Raw genomic sequence first — 26,808 nt, forward strand, 5'->3', positions numbered from 1 at the left:
GCAACCATATTCTCCCAGGAACCCAAAGACTGGTTTCCCCAAAGCTGCTGGGCAGGTCATGGGAATAATGCCTCTTTGTCACCAGCTGGCATTGTTTATGGTCGGAACTACAACAGTATCTGATTGTCTTCAAATCTCTAATTTTCATTTTTGATTAATGAAAACATTCTTGACAAATGCTTTTGGGCCTGACCAGGCAGTGGCGCAGTGGATAGAGCATTGGACTGGGATGCCGAGGACCCAGGTTCGAGACCCTGAGGTCACCAGCTTGAGCGCGGGCTCATCTGGTTTAAGCAAAGAGCTCACCAGCTTGGACCCAGGGTCACTGGCTCAAGCAAGGGGTTACTTGGTCTACTGAAGGCCTGCAGTCAAGGCACATATGAGAAAGCAATCAATGAATAACTAAGGTGTCGCAATGCGGAACGAAAAACTGATGATTGATGCTTCTCATCTCTCCATTCCTGTCTGTCTGTCCCTGTCTATCCCTCTCTCTGACTCTCTGTCTCTGTAAAAAATAAAACAAACAAACAAACAAAAAAACAGATGCTTTTGCTCTGGTCCATCTTGCTCCAGTTCAAGAATTTCACCTCTAGTGGCACTATACAAATGCCCTCGGTGCCCTCTTAATCACAGCCTCCTTTCTGAAAACCAATAAAAAATAGAACCGTGGTCCTTTTCCATTATTCCTGGCTGTCGTATCCAGGCCCCAGTGTATATCATTTAAAAATGTTGATCAAGAAACAAACAAACAAAAACATTCCAGGCTTTCAAAGAAGCAGGAGATTGGACCTGTAATCAGGGGCCATTAAAACAGTAGTCAAGAAACTATACTTGTAGATAACCCAAATATTGGAATGAGCAGATGAAGAGTGTGAAACAAATATGGTAAATTCACTCCAACACATGAAGCAAAATATGGGCATAATAAGTAATGTATGGTGTATCTCAGCACAGAAATGGGAACTATAAAAAAAGAAAAGCCTAATGGAAATTTTAGAATTGAAAAGTTCATTATATGAAATTAAAAATTCATAAGCTTAAGACTAGACTGGAGGCTGCAGAGGAAAAGGTCAGTGAACTTGAAGACAAATCAATAGAAATTATCTAATATGAAGAGTAAAAGGAAAAACAACTGGTAAAAAGGAAAAAAAACTTCAAAATTTGTGGCAAAATACCAGGAAGGCTATACTACATGTAATATGTGTCTCTGAGGGAGAGGAGAGAAAGAATTAGACTAAAAAGATTTTAAAAGTAATAAGCAAAAATATTCCAAGTTTGGTAAAGAATATTTCAGATCTAAGAAGCTCATTGGGTGGCTTTTTTTTTTTTTTTTGTATTTTTCTGAAGCTGGAAACGGGGAGGCAGTCAGACAGACTCCCGCATGTGCTGGACCGGGATCCACCCGGCACGCCCACCAGAGGGCGATGCTCTGCCCATCCAGGCATCGCTCTGTCGCAACCAGAGCCACTCTAGTGCCTGGGGCAGAGGCCAAGGAGCCATCCCCAGCGCCCGGGCCATCTTTTGCTCCAATGGAGCCTCGGCTGCGGGAGGGGAAAAGAGAGACAGAGAGGAAGGAGAGGGGGAGGGGTGGAGAAGCAGATGGGCGCCTCTCCTGTGTGCCCTGGCTGGGAATCGAACCCAGGACTTCTGCACGCCAGGCCGACCCTCTACCACTGAGCCATCTGGCCAGGGCGAGTGGCATTCTTAATAAGTGAAAAAAAAACATAGGCATATAGTCAAAAGCCAGAAATTGAAGATAAAGAAAATATCTTTGAAACAACCAAAGAAGAGGCCCTGGCCGGTTGGCTCAGTGGTAGAGCATCAGCCTGGCGTGCAGGAGTCCCAGGTTCAATTCCTGGCCAGGGCACACAGGAGAAGCGTCCATCTGCTTCTCCACCCCTCCCCCTCTCCTTCCTCTCTGTCTCTCTCTTCCCCTCCCGCAGCCAAGACTCCATTGGAGCAAGGATGGCCCGGGCGCTGGGGATGGCTCCTTGGCCTCTGCCTCAGGCGCTAGAGTGGCTCTGGTCGCAACAGAAGCGACACCCTGGATGGGCAGAGCATCGCCCCCTGGTGGGTGGGCCGGGTGGATCCCGGATGGGCACATGCGGGAGTCTGTCTGACTGCCTCCCCGTTTCCAGCTTCAGAAAAATACAAAAAAATAAAAATAAAAAATAAAAAAACCCAAAGAAGATATGTGTTTATGTGTTTACAGGATATAATGATATGAATGATGGCTAATGCCTCATCGATAACAAATGGAGGCCTAAACCTTTAAAGTTGTGGGGGAAAAAAACAGCCAGAATTCTCTATCTAGTGAAAATAGGTCTCAAAAATAGTGTGAAATAAAGACATTTTAAAATAAATGCGACATCCCCAAATAGGAGGACATGATATAAGCCTGATACTGAAATAGGGTGCTTGCCCTCACTCCTGAAGGATTTAACAAGTCAATGAGCCAGAGAAGGGAAAGAAAGTTTTGGACAGACTCTGAATCAAAGTTTATTATAGAACTTTGAAGGGCTTGAGCACATCTTAAGATCTGGGGCTCAATATCATTCCTCAACGTGATATTTTGAGATTTACTTTAAGAATGTAATATTTAACTGATTTGGAAAAGCTCCAGGTCTAATAACAACTTCTTAAATTCTAAAGGTTAGCCATTCTTCAAGTGGTAGAATGAAAATGCCTAATCAGAAATGAAGTCATTTCAGCAGTTTTTCCTTCTGTTCTTTGTTGATTTAATGTTCCAATTTCTTTTGTCTTTGGTGACAAAAGAGCATTTTGAAACACTCAAGTATTGAAGAGCACTGAGGAGGTGCAGACTGACAGATGGAGAATGAAACAATGAAAAACTGTCACTGGAATGGGGCGCACTGCATGCTAACATTAAACACATAGAGACTGACTTTTCCAGGCTCCTGAATTTGACTCCACTTTCACCCTTAAGAAGAATCAATTTTGAAGTTATAATCAGTCTTCTTTAATAATTCATCTAATTTTTAAAAAATCAATGAAAAGAGTAGGCTGATTAAATAATAGCAAGTCAATCATGAAGAAATTACAAGGAGATGTAGAATTGCACAAATTGTGTTTTCAACAGATGATTGACAGTTCTTATAAAACCACAGCTTTGCTTTCATTGTTTTTTATTCTTTTTCACAGCTTTGCTTTTAAACCTATATTGAGCATTTAGGAAGCTTCTTCCTGCAAGCACACCCATTGAAAATTTTTAAAATTTAAAAAATAAAATGCAAAGACAAACAGAACAAGATATAAATGCATTGAAATGTTTAAAAATGATGAATATTTTGATATAACTATATTCTTTAACCAAGGACCTTCAACATTAGAGAAAGACAAGATTCTTCAGTTCAATTTCAAGACCCCTCCCATTAAAAAAGTGAAGCTCTTCAATAACTTATACTGCCCAATAATTTTTTATTGATTTTTTTTTAGAGAGAGGAAGAGAGAAAGTGAGAGAGAGATAGGAACATTGATTTGAACCAATCTCTTTCCTTAAAACAAGAAAAGAGAGCAAAAGGGAGAATAAAGGAGTGAGATTATGGAAAGAAACAAAAAAGAAAAAAAATCTGTGTTGTTAGAGAGATTTTAAAAAAAAATTGATAATTGCCTGACCAGGTGGTGGCGCAGTAGAGAGAGCATCAGCCTGGGATGCAGAGAACCAGGTTTGAAACCTGGAGGTCACTGGCCTAAGTGCAAGCTCATCCAGCTTGAGCATGTTAGAGGTGGAATTAAGCAAGACTCATGGAGACAAAATACCTCGGCAAGGCAATTTACTAAAGTCTCGTAATGGTGGATGAGCAAACAGGCAGGGAAGACGGCTTCCCTTTCTCTCTCCAGTCTGTCCTGGACTCATAAGCCTGCACAAGCAAATAGCACTCCCCAGCCAAACAGGCTGACCCCAAATGCCCCTCAGCACACTCACTCTCACAGACTCTCCAGCAAAACTGGGGGAAAAAAACCTCTTCACCAGCAAATAATGGCCCCTCCCAAGCAGGAAGGCAATCTGCAATTTGCAATCTGCCACCCTGAGGTCCAGCATGCAGCCTTCCACAGACCCCGCCCCCCCCCCCCACACACACACACACGTGCGCACGCCCACAAGGCGCCGCCTCATGCCCATACAAAATACAAGTGAGCAAACCTAACTAACTTGTTTCACACTTGAAACACTTTGGCTTGCCCAACAACCCCTTCTTAATTAAGTAATGTTTCTCTTTATCCTTGTTCTGAAGTCTAGTTAAACTAATGTTTATATAGCAATCCTGCTTTCTTTTCATTAGTGTTTGCATAGTATCTGTTTCCTATTATTTTATTTTTAAACTATTCATGCCCTTATATTTAAAATGCATTTCTCTACACAGCATATAGTTTGGTCTTGAGTTTTCACCCAATCTAACCATCTTTATTCTTAATTTGTGTTTTTAAAGTTTATAGATAATGTAATTATTAATATGATTAAAGTTCAGTATATTGCTAGCTATTTTATTTTCAGTCTCTTAATTTGTTTTTTCCTATTTTTGATTTTCTATTTTGCTCTATTACTGATTCATTATTAATATTTAAAAAAAAATAATTTTATTGCTCTGGCTGGTTGGCTCAATGGTGGAACATTTGCCAGGTGTGTGGAAGTCCCAGGTTTGATTACGGGTGAAGGCACACAGAAAAGCAAACATCTGCTTCTCCACCCCTCCCCTTCTCTGTATCTCTCTTCCTTTACTGCAGCCATGGCTCAGTTGGAGCAAGTTGGCCCCAGGCGCTGAGGGTGGCTCCATGGCCTCACTTCAAGTGCTAAAATAGCTTGGTTGCCAAGCAACAGAGCAACAGCCCAGACTGGCAGAGCACTGCATGGTAGGGGGCCTTGCTGGGTGTATCCTGGTCAGGGTGCATGTGGGAGTCTATCTCTGCCTCCCTGCCTCTCACTTAATAAAGAAAAAAATGAAGAAGAAAAGAAAATAAGTTTATTTGTTGCTCTAGTTTAAAATATATATATTTTTTAAAATTAATCAGTCTAACTTAAAATAATATCATACTATTTAACACATAGTATAAGGGCTTAATAGTGTTTTCTCTAATTCTTTCCCCCTTTTTTTTTTATCTGAAGTTGGAAACGGGGAGGCAGTCAGACTTCTGCATGTACCCGACCGGGATCCACCAGGCAAGCCCACCAGGGGGCGATGCTTTGCCCATCCTGGGCATCGCTCTGTTGCAACCAGGGCCATTTTAGCGCCTGAGGCAGAGGCCATAGAGCCATCCTCAGCACCCGGGCCAACTTTGCTCCAATGGAGCCTTGGTTGCGGGAGGGTAAGAGAGAGACAGAGAGGAAGGAGAGGGGGAGGGGTGGAGAAGCAGATGGGCGCTTCTCCTGTGTGCCCTAGCTGGGAATCGAACTTGGGACTCCTGCATGCCACTCTACCACTGAGCCACCCGGCCAGGGTCCCCCTTTCTTTATGCCATTGTTGTCATACATTTTACTTTTACATATGTATGTTTTAAAAAACACAATGCATTGTTAATATTATGTCTTTAGATAGTTGTCTTTGGAGCAATTAAAAATAAGAAAAGATGAATTATATATTTACCTCTATTTATTCTATTTCCAGAATACTGTATTTCTTTGTGTATATGTTATATCTTACCAGAGTTTTTTAAAGGGTGTTGAAAAATTTAAAATTTATTTGCATTTTTATAACACCAGTTTCTGACTCCTCCTGGCTCTTTTAAAAATGTGTTGTGCAAAGGCATCTGGGAATGTGTTTGACTTGTATAAATCTTTTGTACTTAAAATTTCAAAACCATATGACTGAATATATCATAAGATGTCCTTTGGTTTAATCTTCAAAGTCTGACATATTTACTTCAACTGATCTTATTTTAAGATTTATCTGAAGTTCTCCTTCTGATCTTGAGACTTAAGCCTGCTTGGTTTGTGAGTCTCTTTTTATCTGTTTTCTCTTGCTCTCATGTGTGGAGAGGGGATATCAGGACTGCACTGTCCTTATTTTTTATATTTTTCTCCTAGTAACCTTGTACATACATGAAGTTAGGTATTGAGTCCCTTTTTAGAATTCTCCTTTTCAGGTAAAAAACTATTCTGCACTTTTTCGATATTTTTATAGAGAGATAGATCTACTTTTCTCCTATATAGCCTTAAACATTTTTATAGTATTTTCTCTTGAATATTTCATGTAATTCTTTTTGTTAGTGCACGGTAAATAAGTGGAGTAGTATTCACCAAGATGAAGGACCCAGGCCCTGGCCGGTTGGCTCAGTGGTAGAGCGTCGGCCTGGAGTGCGGGGGACCCGGGTTCGATTCTCGGCCAGGGCACATAGGAGAAGCGCCCATTTGCTTCTCCACCCCCCCCCCTTCCTCTCTGTCTCTCTCTTCCCCTCCTGCAACCAAGGCTTCATTGGAGCAAGGATGGCCCGGGCGCTGGGGATGGCTCCTTGGCCTCTGCCCCAGGTGCTAGAGTGGCTCTGGTCGCGGCAGAGTGACGCCCCGGAGGGGCAGAGCATCATCGCCCTCTGGTGGGCAGAGCTTCGCCCCTGGTGGGCGTGCCGGGTGGATCCCGGTCGGGCGCATGCGGGAGTCTGTCTGACTATCTCTCCCCGTTTCCAGCTTCGGAAAGATACAAAAAAACAAAACAAAACAAAAAAAAGATGAAGGGCCCAGACTCTCTGTGGGGCTAACACTGGCTCTAGGGAAAGGCTAGGCCACCAAACAGTGTCAATTCTCAAGTGTCCCCAGCTCTCTTGTCAAGTAGTGGAGACTATCCTGTCCCTTATAGTGGTGTGTTAAACTTAAACCTTCTACCGAAGCCATTATGCCTTACCTTGCTCCAGACACACATACCTTTAGGAAAGCTCAGGGATTCCAAAATTGGGTGGATGTTACCTGAGGGCCTGATTTATTCCAGAGCCACTGAGTGCAACAGCTGTGAGTATGTTGTTACTTGCATAGGGATTGGGCAAAGAAAAAGAACAGACTGGATAACTTGAAATTTTTCTGAAAAAAAAAACTATGTTCAGTTGCAAGAGAAAAAAAACACTCTCAGCAGTTGGGCCGGTTTTATAGTAGAACTTATAAGTTATGAGAGTAACTGCAAGAGATACTTAATTTTCAAGGTTTCCCCTTTATTTCATGTTCAGAGCATAACATTTTCTTTTTGTCTTTTCCCCCCTCAAGGGGTGCTACATCCATTGTGTACAGATGCAAACAGAAGGGGACTCAGAAGCCTTATGCTCTCAAAGTGTTAAAGAAAACAGTAAGTTTGTTTCATTATATATGATAACATCTCTAAGGGGTCTGTTACCTGGAGAAGTCAGAAGCCCTAATTCAAAGGACAAAGGGGCCAGAGAGATGCCATGTGCAGTTAACTCATTTGAATCCCGATTATGAGTGTGCATCTAAATGGGCTGTTTGTTGGCTGATGGGAATTGCGTGACTCTGAAAGCAACTGGATCTCAGATTGGATGTGGTCATGAGGAGAGTATGCAAAGGAAAAACATTTAGAGCTGGAAGGTGAAGCTTGCTTTGTATATCAGTCATGATTTTACATGCACATGTATGCCTAGATTTGTAAATGTTGGGTTTGCTTCAGTGAAGTACGACTGGACCAATATTTCTGGGCCTGAACTGGCTCATCTAAGAAGTTTCCCTGGCAGACAGCTTAGTTGGTTAGAGCATCATCCCAAAGTGTAGAGGCTGTTGGTTTGATCCCCAGTCAAAGCACACACAGGAGCAGGTCAGTGTTCCTGTTTCTCTCTTCCTCTCTCTCTAAAATCAATAAAATAAACATTAAAAAAGAAGAAGAAATAGTTTTTTTTGTCTTTGAACAATAAGGAAAAATTTGTTTTGGGGTTGCTTCTTTTGGCTCTGTATTTGTAAGAGAGCTGAGCAGGCAAAAGTTACTTAGGCTCCTCACCACTGAATAAGAAATGTAGCAGTTGAAAGCTCAAAATAAAAACACCAAGTCAACTCAATGTAATAGATGTGATCATACCTGCTCCGCAGAGGGTGTTTGTCATTATAATGACCCACATACATTTTCTGTCCTTAGGTGGTTTCACCTTATAAAATCACAAAAAGACAACATTTTTTATAGCTTTCTCAAATTTTATGTGAAATTCTTTCTCAAATTTTATGTGAAAAAATATGTGAAATATATATATTTTTGAAAACCCAGTTATAAAGTATGCTGAAAAGTATCATAAATTTTGAAGGCAAATGATGCCTCCTTTAGGCCAATAGATTTCTTTTTCTAAAAACAGCTAAAGATCACCAGCTGTTTATGCATAGTCTGGCACAGGAGAAGTTTGGAATCTCACATGATGAAGAAGAGAATAATGGCACAGGGTTTTTAATTGAGTAGAAGTAGAATGATGTTGGGAAACAATCTGTTAGGATTTAAAGCCATAGCAAACTAACAACAGTTTAATTGAAATAGGTCATCATTTAAATGGAAATTGCTACTAATCAACTCTATATTCTGTATTTCCTGTTTGGTATGGGCAATGATTTAAGTTATCCCGGAATGTAGAGGAATCTTTGGATTGATAAGGCTTGGAATTTTCTCTTAAATCAATTTCCTATCTTTATAAAATTTATTTGAACTAAGGATTATGAAAAATTTTTATAAAATAGAATTTTTAAAAAAATATCTACTTCTTATGGAACTAAATTGCTATGCTTTAGCAGGAATCACACATGAGACAGTTTTAGACTTGGTTGTATCCTTTTCTGCTAGTTAAAAAAATTGTCAGTAAAACTTGTGAATGGTAATTTTTTTCATATTTGAAGAAACTTTAAAAGGGCCTAGATAGGCCCTGACCAATTAGCTCTGTCAGTTAGAGTGTTGTCCTGAAACACCAAGGTTGTGGGTTCAATACTGAGTCAGGGCAAATACAGGAAGCAACCAATGAACGCACAACTCAGTGGAACAACGGATGAATGCTTTGTTTCTATCTGTATGTCTCTCCCTCCCCCTTTCCTCTCTTAGTCTCTTTAAAATCAATCAGTAAAAAAAAAATGAATAAAAGGAACTATATCTAGGAAGGTATAGAAAAATAAACATTGAGAAATGACTTGTGAATGTTCAGAGTCCCAAATGACAAAGTACTGTTTTAGCAAGTACTGGTTTAAGTAAAAACTCTTTGGATGAACTGGAATAGGAGATTAAAGACATTTGGTGGGCTCATGACTCATACTTATTGGAAAGTAAAGCTCTGGTTTGCTCTCACTGTATTCTGTTCTCCACTGCTGTTGAGGAAATATCTTCCTCGGAAGACAGGCAGGAAGAGAACGTGGATGGGCACCAGTCAGATGAAACAGCAGAGTGTTGCCGTGAGGCAGATGTTGTCAAACACAGTTACAGCTGTGCCAAATGGAATCAAAGAAAATCCCCTGGAGAAACCCCAGCTTTGAACATGAATTAGATAGAATCCGAGCATTGTCTTCTAGAATAAACCATGCAGGGAGATGTGTAAATGAGAGAAATAGCAGGCAAAACCTCAGAGCAGTTGCCCCCAGTGTTGAATTCCATATAGGTCACAAAGAGGAGGAGGGGGGGGGGGTTCAGAAAACTTGAATTATTTATGTATATTAGTCTGGTAATAAAAATATTTGTTTTATAATTACATGTTATACCATTTTCTCCCTGCATGTCTGCATATCTTCTTTCCTCTGTGCATATTTGTGCCCAGATTTCCTTCTTACAGGGACACTAGTATTATTGGATTAAGGGCGCACCCTACTCCAGTATGACCTCACTTAAATTAGATACTTATATCTACAACAACCTGATTTCAAAATAAGGCCTCATTCTGAAGTACTGGTGATTAATTAACCCTTTGAGTAGTATGAATGTTCATGTACATCCTCGTGCCTCCTGACCATCCAGAGTACAATTGTACATATACATCTTTAAACTTTGAGCTGGAGCAGTAGGAGACAGCCTTCAGTAGGAGATAGCCTTCATCTTTCAGCGCATCACTTCCCAAAGCCAGTCCCTGCCACAGCCTCAAAGGATAAGCCACAACGAAAGTGCTTCGTATGTCAGCTCACTACAAGAAGGGAGCGTAACCGGAGGGACACAGGGTGATGCGCATTGAACGCCACAAACCACTTTGCCTACATCCATGATTTGAGGAATACCACAGTTTGAAATTCTTTCTTTATTTTTTAAAATTTTTATTCTTCTGAAAGAGGGGAGAGAAAGAGAGAGAGAAAATGGGGCGGGGGGAGGGGGCGGGGAAGGGAGAACTCTCTTCAGGAAGCATCAACTCTCATATGTGCCTTGACCAGGCAAGCCCAGGGTTTCAAACCGCGACCTCAGTGTTCCAGGTTGATGCTTTATCCACTGCACCACCATAGGTCAGGCCGAGAATTCTTTAGATGTAAGGAATAAATAAAAATACCTATAAATTGTCCTAAGAATATCATCATATGGGAGGACATATTTGAGATTCTGCTAATAGGGAGGTATGTGAGAATTGCATGAGATAACAAAATTTTTTATTTTAAAAATGCTTAAGGCAGCATTAAAAAATGAAAATGTATGTTTTTCTTGTTTCCATAAATTGGTTATCAAACAAACATAATTTTAAGTTAATAAAACTGGAACTGGAATCAATTTCATTTTTTGAAAAAAAAATCCCTCACTCCCTGGGATCAGCAAGCATGAAAAAAAAAAAACTCACTACACAAAGGGTTAAGACTTCAATAAATCTTTTGGGGGGAATACAGTTCCATCCATAATACTATTTATAAGAAGTCCAATAAAAGTTTCCTGTCTCTTTCACAGTTAATTATTTGATAACAATAATCCTCTTTCCCAAGATTTATTTAAACACTGTTTCAGGATAGTTTACCCAAATTTTATTTTGTGGTAGGATTAAATAGCTTTCTCATAACTTAATATTTTAAGAAGGATTCAGATACATTGACAATAGAGACTTATTTCCCCATAAAACACCCTGATCATCATTGAGAATCCATTAGGCACTCTTAAGTCTGGATGACAGACAAATACTCTAATTTATTTGTAGGAAGACAAGTACAGCACTGCTCTTATCCATTTCCCATTGTTGGTCAAGTATAGGACAGAGTTAATACTGATAATAAACATGAATTGTCATATTCAGATAATTGGGTATTTTAGCTAATAAAATATCCCAGTGGGAAATTAACATGTAATTATAAAACAAATATTTTTATTACCAGATATTTTATAAATGGATATATTACCATATACTTTACATATGGAAAACCATAATTTAGAAAATTAGAATACATTTAAAAACATATTAACCAACGAGAGAGAGAGAGAATATGTGTGTGTTCACATGTGTGCATGTTCGCATGTGCACACTGCAAGCATGCACACATGACAGAGAAAGAGAGAGAGACCATATGGGGAGAGAAAGAAAATATGACAAAGATCAGCAAGTATTAAATTTAGGACAGTAAACTGGTATCCATGATGGCATTTCAACCTTTCAGTATATATGAAAAATCTTGTAACAGAAAGTTGAGGGGAAAGACTTAACTTCAACATTGAGATCTTGTTCAGTATAACTTAACATTACTTTTGGCCATTCAGCAACCATTTCAAGATCTTGCAGTTTCTAAATGTTTGGTAAGTACTGGTGGTTTTCTATTATGAACATATTTTAGTGCCAGAAAATAGATAATGGCAGTTAAATCAACTTTTTACTGTAATGAAAAAACGGTGTTTTTGGAAACAATATCCAATTGTCTCATCACATCATTGATGAGGATAAGGCTTTGAAGATAAGAGTAAACGAGAGAAAAATGAATTGTAAGGACTGTTTTAGTTTGCATTTATAACTTTTTCGACTTTATACTAGTGATTATTGTACTCAAGAAGTCAAATCTCTAGGAATGGCATCTATACTTTTTCTTCTCTTGGGAAAAGGTAGCCTATTTATTTTTTATTTATTATTTATTTATTGTATTTTTTCTGAAGTTGGAAACGAGGAGGCAGTCAGACAGACTCCTGCATGCGCCGGACCGGGATCCACCCGGCACGCCCACCAGGGGGCGATGCTCTGCCCATCTGGGGCATTGCTCTGTTGCAACCAGAGCCATTCTAGCACCTGAGGCAGAGGCCACAGAGCCATCCTCAGCACCCGGGCCAACTTTGCTCCAATGGAGCCTTGGCGGGAGGGGAAGAGAGACAGAGAGGAAGGAGAGGAGGAGGGGTGGAGAAGCAGATGGGTGCTTCTCCTGTGTGCCCTGGCCAGGAATCAAACCTGGGACTCTTGCACGCCAGGCTGATGCTCTACCACTGAGCCAACTGGCCAGGGCCAAGGTAGCCTATTTATGTGATGTTTTATTTTGAAACAATTACAAGCTCACAGGCAGCACTATTTACCCCTAAAGACCTCATTACTTCCCAGAGAAGAACTAATTGGCTAGCAGGCACAGTGGAGGTTTTAATGTGAACTCTGTAAAACAGGAATCAACTGTGAAGGAAAGAAGCCTTTTTTTTCTTTATGCATAAGCCCTTGGTCATCTCCATTTGATGTGGTATTTAGAAGAAATTGAATTAAAGTAGAAAGATTTACAAAACTATGTACTTCCTTAGATTAATGACTTTGGGTCATTAAAGGATTTTGACAGACACAGCTAGTAGAACAACCAGTGATTTATAAGATGAAACCTTTTTACTGTTGTTACATGACTTTGAATATACTGATCTTAAAACTGCAAAACAAAGAAAAAGAAAGGAAGTATCAAAATATGACCAGATTAAGCAGGTGGAACCTTCAGCTTGGACTGAATTTTGCTGAATAAAATGGAATCACAACTTTGGAAGATTGACGTGGTGATAATGGTGTCATCATTTCAGGAACAATTTACATATTAACCTTTTGTAACCTCAGGGTGTATTTAAATAATCACATTCACCAGTCTTATCAATAAGGCTCATTTTCAAGAGCTGATTGAGATATAAGAAAATTATGCTTACCAATCACTTATGGTGCCCCTAAAATTTTGGAGTCAGATATTTAAAATAATGGAATTCATATGAAATTTGTAGCTATATGTCTCAACTCTTGTAAAAGGTTGTGTTCATCTTACTACAAAATCCCTGCCCTTGGATGAAATAGCTAGCATTTAGTCTAAGACTTAATCTTCAGTGTGTAAATTCAGAATGGATAGGTATTCTGACTCTCCTTATGAATGGTTGTGCAATTGTGGGTGAGCTCATGGGCTCTGGCACCAGACATAATGAGTTCAGGGTCACCTCTGCTGCTTACTACCAATGTGTGACTACAACAAATTACATAAGTCTCTCAATCTCACTTTTTTTTCTTTTTAGAGAGAGAAAGGCAGGAACAGGAAGACAGGAAGGGAGTGAGATGAGAAGCATCAATTCGTAGTTGCAGCACTTCAGTTGTTCATTGATTGCTTTCTCATATGTGCCTTGATCAGGGGGCTCAAGTCGAACCAGTGACCCCCTTGCTCAATCCATCAACCTTTGGGCTCAAGCCAGTGACCATGGGGTCATGTCTATGATCTCATGCTCAAGCCACTGACTCCACGCTCAAGCTTGTGAGCCTGTGCTTAAACTGGATGAGCCTGTGCTCAATCCGGTGATGTTGGGGTTTCGAACCTGGGTCCTCAGCATCCCAGGCCGATGCTCTATCCACTGTGCCATGGCCTGGTCAGGCTCAATCTCACTTTCTTTATCTGTAAAATGGGTTTAAGAATGTCCGGGTTATGGTACTCCAACAAAGATAAAAATGAGATAATTTATGTAAAATATTTGTTATCACCCAGGAAGCATGTAATAAATGGTGAACATTATTCTTATTATTAATTGCCATCAGTCCATACAGATGTTTCATATTCTCATAGTTCCAGTTTATTCTTGCCATTCTAATATTCTTATTAGCTTGATTTAAAACTGTTCAGTTAGCAGCACCTGACATATTGTGCATTTCTGTATGAATAAAATTAATTACATTGCTTTTGGAGTGCCTTTAAAATCTCTGCTAAAGGTGGGGATATAGCCTGACCAGGCGGTGGCGCAGTGGATAGAGCATCGGACTGGGATGCAGAGGACCCAGGTTTGAGGCCCCAAGGTCACCAGCTTGAGCACGGGCTCATCTGACTTGATCAAAAAGTTCACCAGCGTGGACCCAAGGTTGCTGGCTCGAGCAAGGGGTTGCTCGGTCTACTGAAGGCCCGTGGTCAAGGCACATATTAAAAAGCAATCAATGAACAACTAAGGTGTCACAACGAAAAACTGATGATTGATGCTTCTCATCTCTCTCTGTTCCTGTCTGTCTGTCCCTATCTGTCCCTTTCTCTGACTCTCTCTGTCCCTGTAAAAAAAAAGTGGGGGTATATTTTACCATTTATCAATAAATTTAATGTGGCACTAAATAAAGATTTCTGATCATATGACCTGCTTAAACAAATCTTGGATTCCTGTAATTCCTCAATTTGGAACACTTTTAGCCCTGTGGCTCTATTCTGATTCTTACCACTGGAGCAGAGTGACTACATCATAGTGTAGAAGGTGTTCCTGTTCTGAATTTTATCATATTTTAGTTATTATAATATAAAGTTAACTATGAAATTTCTGGAAATGTTTTTCTTGAAAAATTTAATTGACATTCACCTAGTGAATGCCCATAACTTTTATAAAATTTTTCATAGGTGCTAGCTTGGCCTTTTATATGCTTCTCAGTTAGTTAAGGAACCACATGTTGTGACTTGTTGATCATTCTGTGAGTTAGTTTTTACCTCTAGTCATTTTTCCTTACATTTTTATGCATTAACATTTGAGTGTATGTAAGTGTAATGTTGCAGGAGAATTTGAAAGGTTGCCGTAGATTAAATTATGGAATGTAAGGGCAGGTGACTCTCCAGGACACCTCCATTAGAAGAGATTTTCAGGTTCCTCAATACTAATATAGAAATAATACCATTTATACCACTGGGTAAACTGAGGATTACATGATCTTCTCTCTATCTAACCTGAACATAGAAAACAAACCATAGCCCATTCATTTTCCAATTGCTATGATGTGCATAAGAGAGATGGCTGGGTCAGTTCGGGTTAAAAATCTGTATGTATTAAACACTGCTGTGGCCACTTTAACCACTCGTGAGCATGCTGTAAAAGTGCAGGCAAGGTCACCTTTGGTCAGTGATGGAGAGAAGAATAGTAAATCACTAGCTGAAACAGACTTTTGGAGCCCAATTGCGGTCTCAGAACACATTAAGGAAAGTAGTTTGCAGATAACAAGCCATGTCAAGTGAAGCGAAACTTCTCCAAGCATTCTGTCAGTTGGAACCTATTGATTTTCATAGGGACTATTAAACCATGCTTCCCAGAATAGGAGCAGGGATATTTCTATTCAGTTTGTGACAACTGTATGTCTACAGGAGAAGAAAGGGAGCAGGTGGAATATTAAAATCTTGGCCTGATCGGTATGCTTTCCCATGCAAGGAACCACTTGGAAGTCTGAGCATTCGTGTAGAGAATTAGTTGTTACAATTTGATTTGTTTCCTTTTTCGATAGAAGTTCTGCTAGAATCTGACACAGTTCAGCTTGCTTATTTATCATTACAATATATTAAACTCTCATAGGTATCTTATGGGTTTTTTAAAAAAATAAATACTATAATTCAGAAGCAAGCTGAAGCAAGGGGTGCAGGCAGGGAGATAGAAACAGAGAGGAAATGAATGAAAATATAGGTATATGCCTTGTGTTCTGTTGCCCAAAACAAAACACACTTTGTAGTTACACCATCCACTCAAGTTAATAACATTTAACCTTCTAGTACTTTTATAGGTAGTGGGTAGCTGGAGCTGAAGTGATCTTTACCCTTCACATGGAGTCTATGGAGCAGAAAAAGGGGATGTATAACTAGCCAAAAACAGAGGAAATCTTAGAGGGAAAGCTACATTACGGTACCCTAGTAAAAGAAAACGACTAGAAATTTTCCAGAGAGCTGAGTAAGAAAGGTCTTGTAACCAAGCGAGAGGTGCTAGGCAGCACAGGGAAGTCGAGAGGAACCCAAGGTCAGGAGAGCGGAGCCGGGGACTGGTCCCCAATGGACCACACCCCGGAGAGCTGAGACCACACCCCAGAGAGCTGAAAGAGCTGGAAGAACACCGGCTGTCAGCCTCAGAGCAAACTTTGGGCTCACATCTTAATGAGAAGGATAAAAGCTATAATCTTAGTGTTAACAGGGAAAACATTTTTAAGCAGTTTTTATTGTTATATTTCTTTATGGTACAAAGTTGAATGGTGGTCAAAGCTGTATCCATCTATCCATCCATCCGTCTAAAGTAGGAAGAGAGATGAGAAAAAGGCTTTAAAAGATCAAGTTATAGAACTCCAAAACTATTCATTTGTTAAAAGAGGGAAAGTGAATGATTGTGTGCAGAAGGATATTAATTAGAAGAGATACAAATAATTTTCCGTTTTGAATTAGCTTTCAACTGTTTTATTTTTTTTCAGTAAGCACTCAAACCACCATATGCCACTTCTGTGGTTTTTACAGTAAAGGTGCATAATGCTAATAAGAAATGAAGCCCATACTTAATTATTAAACATGAGCCTGACCAGGCGGTGGCGCAGTGGATAGAGCATTGGACTGGGATGCAGAGGACCCAGGTTCGAGACCCCGAGGTCGCCAGATTGAGCGCGGGCTCATCTGGTTTGAGCAAAAAGCCCACCAGCTTGAACCCAAGGTTGCTGGCTCCAGCAGGGGGTTGCTCGGTCTGCTGAAGGCCCGCGGTCAAGGCACATGTGAGAAAGCAATCAATGAACAACTAAGGTGTTGCAACGCGCAACGAAAAACTAATGACTGATGCTTCTCATCTCTCTCCGTTCCTTTCTATCCCTCTCTCTCTCTAAACATGATGTGGTGGCCCCTGTCACATGGTAATGCAAAGTGGCCCTTGGGAGTGTATTACTCGCAGGAGTTTTAGAGAAGTGACATGTCCAAAGTACACAATAGCATGTAGAATTTGAACCCAGGGCTTTTGACTCCAAAAATCTTGGACCTCCTTACTTACACCAACCAGGTCCTGATAGAGAAAAGACAAATAATCCTTACTTACACCAACCAGGCCCTGATAGAGAAAAGACAAATAATCTTACTTACACCAACCAGGTCCTGATAGAGAAAAGACAAATAATCCTTACTTACATCAACCAGGTCCTGATAGAGAAAAGACAAATAAGAAGTCAGAAGTGTTCATGGCCCATATTTAGGACCAAAACTGGATGTCATCTGTTGCTAAGCTGCTAAAACATGAAAAGCCCTTGTTGACACACAGACACAGAGAAGCTGAGTGTAGTTCTGAGTCACACGGGGAAACAAGGATGCTTAATATTCCCTGTATGCAGAGAATACAAGCAACATACTTCTTTTCCAGTGGTGTTAAAATCTTAGTTTAACAGTCTCAGCATACAGTGTCCACTAAAAATTGAAAGAAGAATAACTGGAGGTGTCTTGCTGTGACTTTCTGCTCTTTGTCTTAATGGTTGATGGTGCAGCTGTATCATATCCCATTCTGCTGCACATGTCAGTATCACAGGACACATTCAGCCACATCTGCTTATACTTATCTCATTTAAAACCATGTTTTTTCCCTCTATAGCCATTCCTTCCCCCCCGCCCCCCAGGAAGTTTTTAGCATCCTTGAGCAATATTAATCAGGGTGTTTGAAGGTCTTAAATATCTTAGAAAAAAAAAGGCAAAGAGCTAAAGCTTCTAAGAGTGTCTATGTTTTCCCCTATTTAAAGCTACCCTCAGTAAGATATTCAACCCAAGATGTAGTTGATAAGGCTTAAAATGCTAATGTTCCCAGGATAATTTTCTTTTTGTATTTGTTAATCTACAAATTACAAAGTTATAAGCTTCATGAATATCTAATCACTCAGTTTTATAACTAAAAGACAATCACTTAGTTTTAAGATCAAAAGGTATCTCAGGGCCACTGAGGGTATTACACTGTTCTGCCTCTCACTTCAGATGGTTTGAGAATTGTGCAACTGAGTAATTGCTGTCCAATTGAGAGAAATATAAAATTAAAAGTAAGTTTTCTTGTTTCCATGTCTTTTTCATAATTTAAAAGGCATTTTGAAAAGTACTGTCTTGACCATGTAAAAATTACTAAGGGCACTAAAAAGAAATGATGCCATTTGTCACATTTGTATTAGAACCTGAACGTCTGCAGGTCATGGCTGACACCCAGTCTGTGGTAACTCGGGTGTGACCTTGGTGGTAAACAGTAATTAACAAACATAAGAAATGGTCCCTGAAGCTTAATCCAAGTAATACAGCTTTTATCCCAGTCTTCAGAAAGGTGGAAGCAGGTGTTTAAATTTAAATGCCAGCAGGCATCAATTCCCGCTTTGATTAACACCAAGCAAGAAAATTATATTAGATAGAATTTTAAATGTTAATGACGTTGTCTTCCACTTTTAGAAAAAATAAAAGAAATGAAATCATGTTTCATGTTTATTAGACCCCCCTCCCCTCCCTTTTTTTTATTAGGGCTAGAATGCTCTCACGAATCCCAATATTTCTGATGTTTCAATTGCAGATTTTTTGGGGGGTAAGACTTAGCAAATTGAAATAGAAGACTAGGAAATGTTTATCTTACTTTTACAAATTATTACAGGAAAGGCACTAACATCTGCCATGGGCCAGGAGATTTCACATATATTCTGATTTAATCCTAACAACAATAATACTGTGGGATAGCAATTACTATCCTTATTTTATGCATGAAGAAATTGAAATAATCCTCCAAAAAGATAAGTGACTTGATAAAGAACTCTAAATGATAGAGCCAGGATTCAAACTGCATTTTAAAAAATAATGTACAATCAAGGATGTTTACTATGGAATAATTTATATTAGTAACAAATTGTAAAAAAATCATGAGTGTTTAACCATAAGATAGCCATTGATGACACCAGGCCATTAAGAAGCTGTTTTACATTCTGCTAATGAATATTAGATATTCTTAAAATTTATGGCATCTGTAGTAAACATTGTAAGAAACAAAATTATATTTCCATACTTGAAATATGTAAAGAAATACACACAGTTTAAAAAGCTGAAAGAGCCTTGGCCAGTTGGTTCAGTGGTAGAGCATTGGCCTGGCGTGTGGACGTCCTGGGTTCAATTCCCAGCCGGGGCACACAAGAGAAGGGCCCATCTGCTTCTCCACCCTTCCCCCTCTCCTTTCTCTCTAACTCTCTCTTCCCCTCCCACAGCCAAGGCTCTACTGGAGCAAAGTTGACCCGGGCACTGAAGATGGCTCCATGGCCTCCACCTCAGGCTCTAGAGTGGCTCTGGTTACAATGGAGCAATGCCCTGGGTGGGCAGAGCATTGTCCCCTAGTCGGCATGCCAGGTGGATCCAGGTTGGGTGAATGTGGGAGTCTATCTCTCTGCCTCCTTGCTTCTCACTTCAGAAAAATACAGAAAAAGCCTGACCAGCTGGTGGTGCAGTGGATAGTGTTGGACTGGGACACAGAAGACCCAGGTTCAAAACCCCGAGGTTGCCAGCTTGAGCGTGGGCTCATCTGGTTTGAGCAAGGCTCACCAGCTTGAGCCCAAGGTCTCTGGCTTAAACAAGGGGTCACTTGGTCTACTGTATTCCCCCAGTCAAGGCACATATGAAAAAGTAATTAATGAGCAACTAAAATGCCGCAACAAAGAATTGATGCTTCTCATCTCTCTCCCTTCCTGTCTATCCCTCTCTCTGACTCTCCCTCTGTCTCTGTCAAAAAAAAAAAAAAAAAAAAAAAATTGAAAGGAAATAAACCAAAAATGCTAAAGATAGTTATGTAATAATGATAGATATGTTCCTCATTCTTTTTTAAATTTCACATCTTATAAAAATGTGGCTGTGATACTTTTACAAAAGTATTTTCTTCCAAAGTATATTTTATAAAAGTGTTCATTTTCTTCTAGCTCTGGCAACATTAAACTGACAAGATAATTTAGGAGTCTACATTATATTTAATTTTTGTCATAGGATACCAATTTCTTTTTTGCAAGAATCTAACCACATAGGTGTTGAAGTGACCTCATTGGGTAATACAGAAGTAGGGACCTAGCAAAGGTTTTCTCTTGAACTTCCCCCAGGTGGGCACAGAGACAAAGCAGTGAATTCACAGTTGCGTCTTTAGAATCCTCTGCTTGCTAAGGGTCTCACAGCTCCTTCTTTGGGAATAAATAGTACACCCCAATACTCACTGTGATATTTTTTAATGTTCATCATTTTACTCTCACGTAATCTCTTCTGTGGTTGTGTTTGATATAAAACATGCATCATTCAGGTACAAAGCAAGGTGTGCTCTTGGACGAGAAGAACAGCACTTCTTTTTGGCCACTGTGAAAGCTCTGCAGCCAGTGATGGGGAGAGCAGCAGACGCACAATCGGTACCTGCTGCAGGGACGCTTTTATTAATTACATCTCGGAAGGTCCTTCGTTTGTCTTGGGAGAATGCAGTGTTAAATAAGTGGTGCAGTGACCTTTGTGTCTTGCCGTTTGGAAATTGCAGGCGGTCTGTGCAGTCTCTAAAAGATCTGGGTAGTTAGCTCTGCCTGTGAGACAGGCATACTTCACTCCACTGTAAATTAGAAGCCAGTCTGTGGATAGAAGAGAGAAGGGAGGAGGTATTATTGAAGGATTGAGGGAGAAAGTATAAAATGTTCTAGTGCAGAGTGAGAGAGCCAGAGACCTCTCGAGATTTGTGGCCATAAATTAAAAATGGGACCAATCAATATGATTGTGTGTTTTCTTCTAAGCACTTCAGTTCAGGCACAGACATGGGGTCAGAGAAAAGTAGAATTAACCACATTAAGTGTTTTTCCTGGTAAATAGAACAGAAGAAGGAAGGTGAGGGCAAGGAAGTTGGGACAATGTGCAGATCATTGCTTATCCTAATGGACCATGGAAAGTAAGCTAGAAATATAGGAGGTAGAAAGCAGAGAGTGTGATGTTAGAAATCAATGTTTTTGAAGTGGTACGATTGATGATAATGATAAAGCAGAGATGCTACCATGGGAATGGGTGACTAAGGAGTGGACAAAGAAATTGTTGGAATTGAGAAAATGGTTAAAAAAAAACAACAGCCTGACCTGTGGTGGCGCAGTGGATAAAGCGTCGACCTGGAAATGCTGAGGTCACCGGTTCGAAACCCTGAGCTTGCCTGGTCAAGGCACATATAGGAGTTGATGCTTCCAGCTCCTCCCCCTTCTTTCTCTCTGTCTCTCTCTGTCTCTCTGTCTCTCACCCTCTCTCTCTCCTCTCTAAAAATGAATAAATAAAAAAAAAAAAGAAAAATCACTGAGAAACAAGGATGTTGAATGGATCACCTACAGGAAAGTCAAAGTTGTTAAAATGATAAAAGATCAGTGGTTGAGATAAAGTTGCTAAAATGTACTAAAATTTTTAGTCTAGGATGTGTGATAAGGAGATGAGAAGGTGACTACAAAGAGAAGTTGCAGGTTGTGTTGGCTGCTGACAGACACTTCAAAGCAGCTGTAATTTTAGAGGGACAAGGGAGGAGAAGCGGTTTGGCCCTAGTGATGAAGAGCTGGGACACGCCCCTCAGGCCCTGGGTCTGTTGCCCACTGAGACAAAAACAGTCACCGCTGGAGAAGACTACGGAAAATGTAAGGTAGTCATGAGATGCCCAGGTTTCTGGTCAAACAGATAATGGGAATAATCAGACCTGGCCAACATTCTGTAGTTATTGGAGATAGCAGACTCATGTAGGAAAACCTCGATCTTTTTTATATGTCCCACTTTCGATTTTTGCATGTCGGAAGTTTTTAACTGTCCAGTCTGTATGGCCAGGAGCCGCCATGGTGACCATTCACATGCAGGTTCCCATTGGATTCGGGCAGATGGTAAAGAAATGGCAGAGTCGGAGGATGGTGGGCCATTCTGTTTATTGGTGTCTCACCAAGACAGGCAAGCCACAAGAGAAGACAAGGGAAAAAACAGAAAACCTGCTTTTCCCATGGAGGGCCAGGGATCAGGGAGGCCCCTGCAATGGTGATAGCAGGAACTGAGAGAGAGCAAGCTCCCGGTCTGCCTCACTTTATAGTATAGAAATCAAAACCTTTAGTCCAATATACAGACAAGGAAGTCTCTATACAAAGTCACTTATCTGAGGCATAATGAGATTCCTCATGAGAGTGCACCACCCCACATCATGCAACAGTCAAGGGTGTGGGAAAAGCTTAGCCTTAAAACTAAGCCTCAGGCTATAAAGACCCTGCCTGCTTAAGGCCTGTCCCCCACACCCAATACAAACTATAAGTGAGCAAACATATATATCAACTTACAAACTTATTTGACCAACACAGTCCTTGTAAGCTAAAACTATCGTCTTTGAATTTAACAAAGCTCCAGTTGTCAAGTACTTTCACCAGGCATGCTAGTGACAACAGATACTTATTGGTATGCCAGAAAACAGGATGCCAAATTAAGCAGAAGCTCTGCAAAAGGAAATGCTTGTGAGAATTTGAAGATATTTGTCTATTTATTTATCCAGTAATAATTTATATTTTGCCTTTTTCCATAGAGGTTGAGAAGCACAATTCTATACTTGGCATAATGCTCTCTGGTCATTGCGAAAACTAAAAAATGAGCCCAACAAGCCAGAGACAAAGCAGGACTTCATGTTCTCAAAGCCTGCAAAGAAAATGAGATGAGACTGAGCATTTTCGTGGGAATACTGCTGTACGTGTCTGAGTCATAAAGGTAGAGCAGTAGTCTCTACACACACGGGTAACCCAACTTGCCAAGAGTACTTGAGGTTTCAGAGTCAAGATCCAGGCCGTGTCTAGGATAGTCAGGTGGCTCGTGTCTAGCAGGAATGTGTTGTTAGAACTCCTCTCCCTTTCTTCCAGTTCTGTCACCAGTCTTCATTCCCACAGGGTAAAAGCTGCTTTTTCTTTCCTTTTTTTCTTAAGCCCTCATTACTTTCCTCTTCCAATATTCTTCAATCCTTTCTCCCTTCTCTTCCTCAACCTTCTCAGTCTCAGAACAAGAGTATATGTATTTTTTAAATTTTGGAAAAATGTAGTTTTTTTTTAAAAGAATATTATTTATGCTAAAGTATAATGGATTTATTACTGTTATGTTTTAAGTCATTAAAATACTTTTTAAAAATTCTGTTCTGGTCTCCAATATAATAAAAGTGTGTAGTTATTTGGGATTCTGAAAATAACTCCGAAAGTCCTCCTAAAGTCTAAAAGTTTGAGAACCACTACTCCTGAAAATTTCACAGCACATACACTTCTTTATAGGCGTAAGAAACAAGCAAGTCTGTAGAGACTACTGCCTTGAGGTTAGATATGTACACGTGGAGAAGAGTGCCTCTTTTCTCTTTTCTTTTTAAAATATGAGACTGAAGAATATAGCTTGGGGCTTCCAATGGCCCTGTTTCCTGGCATTTGGAGAGAGAGAGAGAAAGAGAGAGGGAGAGATGGGGCTGTGGGAACAAGAGAGCACTACATTGTTTGAATTAGAACCCCTGAATTTAGCTATGGTTGAAGGTAGATTCACGGTGACTTCCCACTAATATTTGCTAGTAAATTACCTTTTTGCTTAAGTATATTTGAGCTAAGTGTTACTTGTGACTAAAAATGTTTTGATTAATACATAGTTTGAACTGTGCTATAGTTTAGTGTCTGGGACAGGCTGTCACAGCCGTTTCCAAAGTTCTTGAGTCATAGAGTATTCTGTGGATCTTCTTTTATCCCCTCACTGTGCAAGTCCCAGAACTTATCAACCACATACAGTCACTTGATTACTTCTTACCAACTTGTTTTTTGTTCACAGCAAATCTCTCTTCTATAAGTGCCTCATGTTTGGTTTTTAGGTATCAAATGCAGAGATCATATCTTTATCCGCTCTTCTTAGTCCAGATTTGTAACTGATGCAGCCTGTTTGGCAAACAAGTATGTTAGGCTTGCTCACTTGTACTTTGCCTGACTGGTGTATGAGCACAGGGCGTGTAAACCCAGAAGCCACGGCCACCATCACAGCCACCTGGCCCATGCAGGTTCGCATTGGATTCGGACAGTCAGTAAAGAAACAACGGAGCCAAGAACTGATGGGCCATCACCTTTAATCCTAGCTTGCACCGGCAGGCAAGCAAAAACACACACTGGGCTCCAAAACCCACTCACATTCAGTGCTCACAAAGCTACTGACTTATCCAAGTTTCCTAGAATCAAAGGTTTCTAGCTCACCAGACTTATTCACCTCTGTTTCCCATCTCCTTCCTTCTCCCTGCACAAGCTCTGCACTAACTGTCTTCTCACTCAACACTCCGCCATCTTGGCTGCTTCTCCTGGCCCCCTCCACGTGGCCTTTCTCTGCTCTCCTCTCAACTGTATCCTCTAATATTAACCTCAGGAGCCAAGAGAGCAAGCTCCCATTCTACCCTCATTTTATAGTGTAGAAATCGAAACCTTTAATCCAATATACAAAATAGTGAAGTCTCTAATACAGTCACTTATCTGGGGCATAATGGGATTGCACCACCCCACATCAAAAAGGGTGGGAAAGGCCTAATCCCAAAACCAAGCCCCAGGCTACAAGGATTCTGCCTGCCCACAGCCCGCCCCCTACACACATTAATATCACCTGGGCGATGGGCCTCCACGTGGGCAGCGCCATCTTTAACAAAGTGAGCATAATACATTTTATCTGCCCAACAGGGCGGCACCACGTGTGTCTAGTCCAGCGGTCCCCAAACTTTTTACACAGGGGGCCAGTTCACTGTCCCTCAGACCATTGGAGGGCCGGACTATAAAAAAAACTATGAACAAATCCCTATGCACACTGCACATATCTTATTTTAAAGTAAAAAAACAAAACGGGAATAAATACAATATTTAAAATAAAGAACAAGTAAATTTAAATCAACAAATTGACCAGTATTTCAATGGGAACTATACTCCTCTCACTGACCACCAATGAAAGAGGTGCCCCTTCAGAAAGTGTGGCGGGGCGGATAAATGGTCTCAGGGGGCCGCATGTGGCCTGCGGGCTGTAGTTTGGGGACCCCTGGTCTAGTCTATGTAAGGCTATGGGTGCTTGCCCTCAGGGCGGCAGATTGTAGATTGTGGATTGCCTGCTACCAGTGGGAGGGGCCATTTTTTTTGCTATTGTTTGCTGGAGAAGGGATTTTTTCCCCCTGGCCTGTTTGCTCATCAGCCCTGAGAGAGAGAGAGAGAGAAGCTATTTTCCCTGCCTGCTTGCTTGTCAGCCATTGCGAAACTCTAATAAACAGAATGGCCCACATTTTTCGGCTCCACAGTTCCTTTACTGTCTGCCTGGATCCAGCATGAACCTGAATGGCCATGGCCACTGGCCTTACACTGCTTTTTTATGTGGGATATTTATGAACATTCTCAGAAGTATGCTGAGTGGCACAGCCTGGCATACATTCAACTTAAGTATAATAATACTTTGTTTTGCATTGTTGTTGGTCAAATAAGTTTGTAAACATGATATATATGTTTGCTCGCTTGTGACTTATAATGGGTGTGGGGGACAGGCTATAAGCAGGCCAGGTTGTTGTAGCCTGAGGTTTGGTTTTGGGACTAAGCTTTTCCCCACACCCTTGACTGATTGTATGATCTGGGTGGTGCACTCTCATGAGAAATCCAATTATGCCTTGGATAAGTGACTTTGTATCGGAGACTTCCTTGTTTGTATATTGGATTAAGGGATTTTGGTTTTCTACACTATAAAGTGGGACAGACCAGGAGCTCAGACACACAGTTTCTGCTATCACAATTGCAGGGGCTCCCCTGATCCCTTGCCCTTCATGGGAAGAGCTGGTTTTCTGCTTTTCCCTTGTCTTCTTTTGTGGTTTGCCTGTCTTAGTGAGACACCAATAAATAGGATGGCCCCCCATCCTCTGACTCCGCCATTTCTTTATCGTCTGCCCGAATCCAATGGGAACCTGCATGTGAATGGTCACGATGACGGCTCCTGGCCTTACAATTGTGAATCAATTTTAATTTAATTTTCTTTGATAAAAATATGTTAAAGCACCCTGAGCCTTCTAATTGACCATATACATGATGTTGGGCGGATAAAATGTATTATGCTCACTTTGTTAAAGTTAACGCTGCCCATGTGAGGCCGTCGCCCAGGTGATATTAATGTGTGTTGAGTATCCTTGTAGCCTGGGGCTTGGTTTTGGGATTAAGCCTTTCCTACCCTTTTTGATGTGGGGTGGTACAATCCAATCATGCCTCAGAAAAGTGACTTTGTATTGGAGACTTCCCTATTTTGTATATTGGATTAGAGATTGTGAAGCTACAATATAAAATGGGGGCAGAACGAGAGTTGGCGCTCTTGGTTCCTGAGGTTAGCATGAGAGAGCAGAGAGAGTAGAGCCAGCAGCGGAAGGAGGCCACATGGAGGAGGCCAGGAAAAGCAGCCAAGATGGCGGAGTGCTGAGTGAGATGCCAGCTTGTGTCGAGTTTGTATCTGGGATAAGGAAGGAGATGGGGAACAGAGGTGAATAAGTCTGGTGAGCTAGAAACCTTTGATTCTAGGAAACTCGGATAAGTCAGTGGCTTTGTGAGCACTGAATGTGACTGGGTTTTGGAGCCCAATGTGTATTTTTACTTGCCCGCCGGGTGCAAGCTAGAATTAAAGACTATGGCCCATCAGTTTTTGGCTCTGCTGTTTCTTTACCGACTGTCCGAATCCAATGTGAACCTGCATGGGCC

The 26,808-nt window shown here is 40.7% G+C and overlaps 1 protein-coding gene across 1 annotated transcript in view; it reads left to right on the forward strand.

Moving 5' to 3' along the window:
• The window catches only part of CAMK4 (calcium/calmodulin dependent protein kinase IV), a 343,324-nt gene that overhangs the window by 202,627 nt on the left and 113,889 nt on the right, over nt 1-26,808 (forward strand). The window contains exon 4 of the mRNA XM_066274026.1: nt 7,208-7,286. Coding sequence (XP_066130123.1) covers nt 7,208-7,286 — 79 coding nt within the window. The remainder of the gene's footprint in view (nt 1-7,207; nt 7,287-26,808) is intronic.

The sequence above is a fragment of the Saccopteryx bilineata genome, chromosome 4, assembly GCF_036850765.1.
Source record: "Saccopteryx bilineata isolate mSacBil1 chromosome 4, mSacBil1_pri_phased_curated, whole genome shotgun sequence".
Taxonomy (NCBI): Eukaryota; Metazoa; Chordata; class Mammalia; order Chiroptera; family Emballonuridae; genus Saccopteryx; species Saccopteryx bilineata.